Genomic DNA, 2,054 nt, shown 5'->3' with positions numbered 1-2,054 from the left:
GTGCGTTGTACACGTTGTGTATGGCCAGCTTGTTGCTTGACGCATCTGCCCCGCCTATACGAATCTTCAGCGTGCACAGGTCCTTTGTGTGTTGTTCGAACTTCCACGCGCTGTGGTCGAGCCTTTTATTAACGAAGAAGCATACTCTTACCGGGCCATCCTCTTTGTTGATTTCTGGATAGCAGAGGTGGAAGATGTCCTTGACGAGATGGTGTGTTGTTGACATGAAGGGATTCTTCCACGGTTCCTGAATAGCGAGAACGTCATACTCTATCACTCTCGGATCTCGTAGCAGCGTTGCCATGACGGTGTCTTTCGCCTTGCGTACGTTATACTGCAGTATATTTAGTTGCGGTTGTTCTATCATAGGTCTGCGTCAGTATCGATGTCCATCTGTGAGTTCCCTTGTCTAAGTGCGTTAGCTGCCGGTGCCTCAAGCGCCCTTCTAGAAGGTATCACCGCTCTCTGCGGCCTTTGGCTAGCACTCGGAGGTTCGTTCTCCTTGTCCCTTGCTGGTGCTGACCTCTTCTGTCCTCGTCATTGCGTAGAGCTGGGCCGACTCGTCCTTGATTCTTCGTGTAGTGTCAAGTCTCTCGTAGATCTTGATCTCCTGAGGGATATTCGGTCCAGTCCACGCTGGTCGATCTCATTGTGTGCCGTCAAAGTCGGGTGTGGTATTTGGGACGGGTTGCGAGGATCGCCTTAATCTTGGCTACCTCCTCCTTCCTGGTTGGACATTCCCGACTCCAGGCCTCATGTGTGCCGTGGCATATGACACACTTCCTAGCGGCTTCCAGATTTGTCTTCGTCGGGCATTCCCAGTAACTGTGTTCCTGCGCGCAGTAGCCACATGTTTTCGCTGCCTTGCATTGGGTTCCTATGTGGCCGTACTTTTGGCACTGGAAACACTGCTTTAGTCGGCACTGCCTCTCGTATCGCTCGGCCGGGCACATCTCGCACTGCCAGACCAAATTCTCGTCGATGATCCTGTTGGCGTCTTCTGGCTTTGTGAACTCGATGACTATTGATGACATTGCCTTCTGTGGTGGCTGCCTGGTCAGCCAGCCTATGTATTTGATATCCGCAGTCGGAAGGAAGGCTCAGTTTTCGTGTAGGATGGTATCTCTGACTTCTTCAAGGTTCTCCATATTGATCGTGCTTGTGCGAAGGCCATGAACAAGAACTCCGTATGTGTAAGTACGTACTGACGTTCCGTTTCCGAGACGTGGTACCCAGTCATCTGTGAACTGACGGAGCGTCTGCATCTCGCTGTTGGTGGTTGTCCTGATGCTAAGGTCTCCACTCTTAAGCTAATTGGCTGACATGGTTGTGATCTTAGCTATGTGTTCGTTCTCGCTCTGGGCGATTGGCATTGTCAACATGGGCTTTCATTGTACGCGGGTTTATGGCGCGTAAGCTCTGTATTGTTTAGGCGTTTCTTATATTTACGATGATCTCACGCTGCACGGGAGCTGGAGATGGAGCAGTATAAGCGTTGTGTACGTTGTATTTGCCTGCTGCCAAAGCACCCTATGCTGCCGCAGTGGCATAGCTCATCGGTGCTCCTGTTTGATGCCGTGTACCATTGTTCTTAATATCTCTTGCCATGCCTGCTACCGTCTTGCCGACTTCTGCCGCCTCTTTCGCCGCCACGGTCGCCGCTTCGCTAGCCGCCATGCCCTTTCGTACATTCGTCGTCAAATTCTTGAGTTCATCCTTGATGTTCTGTATTTCTTGTGTTTGTCCATTTACGTTTTGAGACAAGTCAGCACTTATCATGGCTATCTTGTTGTGTACTGCCGTCATGTCAGGAGTCCTTGTGACCTTCCCGACCAGGTTTATTGTTGCCATAATGACTGTCCTCATCTCCCCTGAGGTTTTTGGTTGGTCTTTTACGCGATCGAGGTGAAGCAGTACGTTCCGAAGGTGTCCCGTAAGTCGAGTAGCATGCTCTTGTTTCGGTGTCGGCCATGTCACCTCCTGGGGCCAAGGGATCGTCATCTCGTGTTCCACACGCGTTGGGTGACGCGCTGCAAAGGCTAACGATCTCAATT

At 51.2% G+C, this 2,054-nt stretch overlaps 2 protein-coding genes across 2 annotated transcripts; both read right to left on the bottom strand.

Annotated features, from left to right (window-relative positions):
- Nucleotides 1-151: 151 nt before the first annotated feature.
- On the bottom strand, nucleotides 152-304 carry PV09_09856 (uncharacterized protein; the record flags this gene model as incomplete). The annotated part of the gene is made up of 1 exon (XM_016364004.1): nucleotides 152-304. A coding segment is annotated over one exon (153 nt), but the record flags the coding sequence as incomplete, so codon positions are not given.
- A 355-nt stretch (nucleotides 305-659) lies between these two features.
- On the bottom strand, nucleotides 660-1,851 carry PV09_09855 (uncharacterized protein; the record flags this gene model as incomplete). Its single annotated transcript, XM_016364003.1, has 4 exons — nucleotides 660-1,049; nucleotides 1,206-1,310; nucleotides 1,450-1,514; nucleotides 1,584-1,851. The coding sequence occupies 4 exons, from the start codon at nucleotides 1,849-1,851 to the stop codon at nucleotides 660-662; spliced, it is 828 nt and encodes a 275-aa protein (XP_016208168.1).
- Nucleotides 1,852-2,054: the final 203 nt, after the last annotated feature.

Source organism: Verruconis gallopava, assembly GCF_000836295.1.
Source record: "Verruconis gallopava strain CBS 43764 unplaced genomic scaffold supercont1.321, whole genome shotgun sequence".
Classification (NCBI taxonomy): domain Eukaryota; kingdom Fungi; phylum Ascomycota; class Dothideomycetes; order Venturiales; family Sympoventuriaceae; genus Verruconis; species Verruconis gallopava.
Note: the sequence above shows the minus strand (reverse complement) of the source record. Positions and strands in the feature narration are given on the sequence as shown.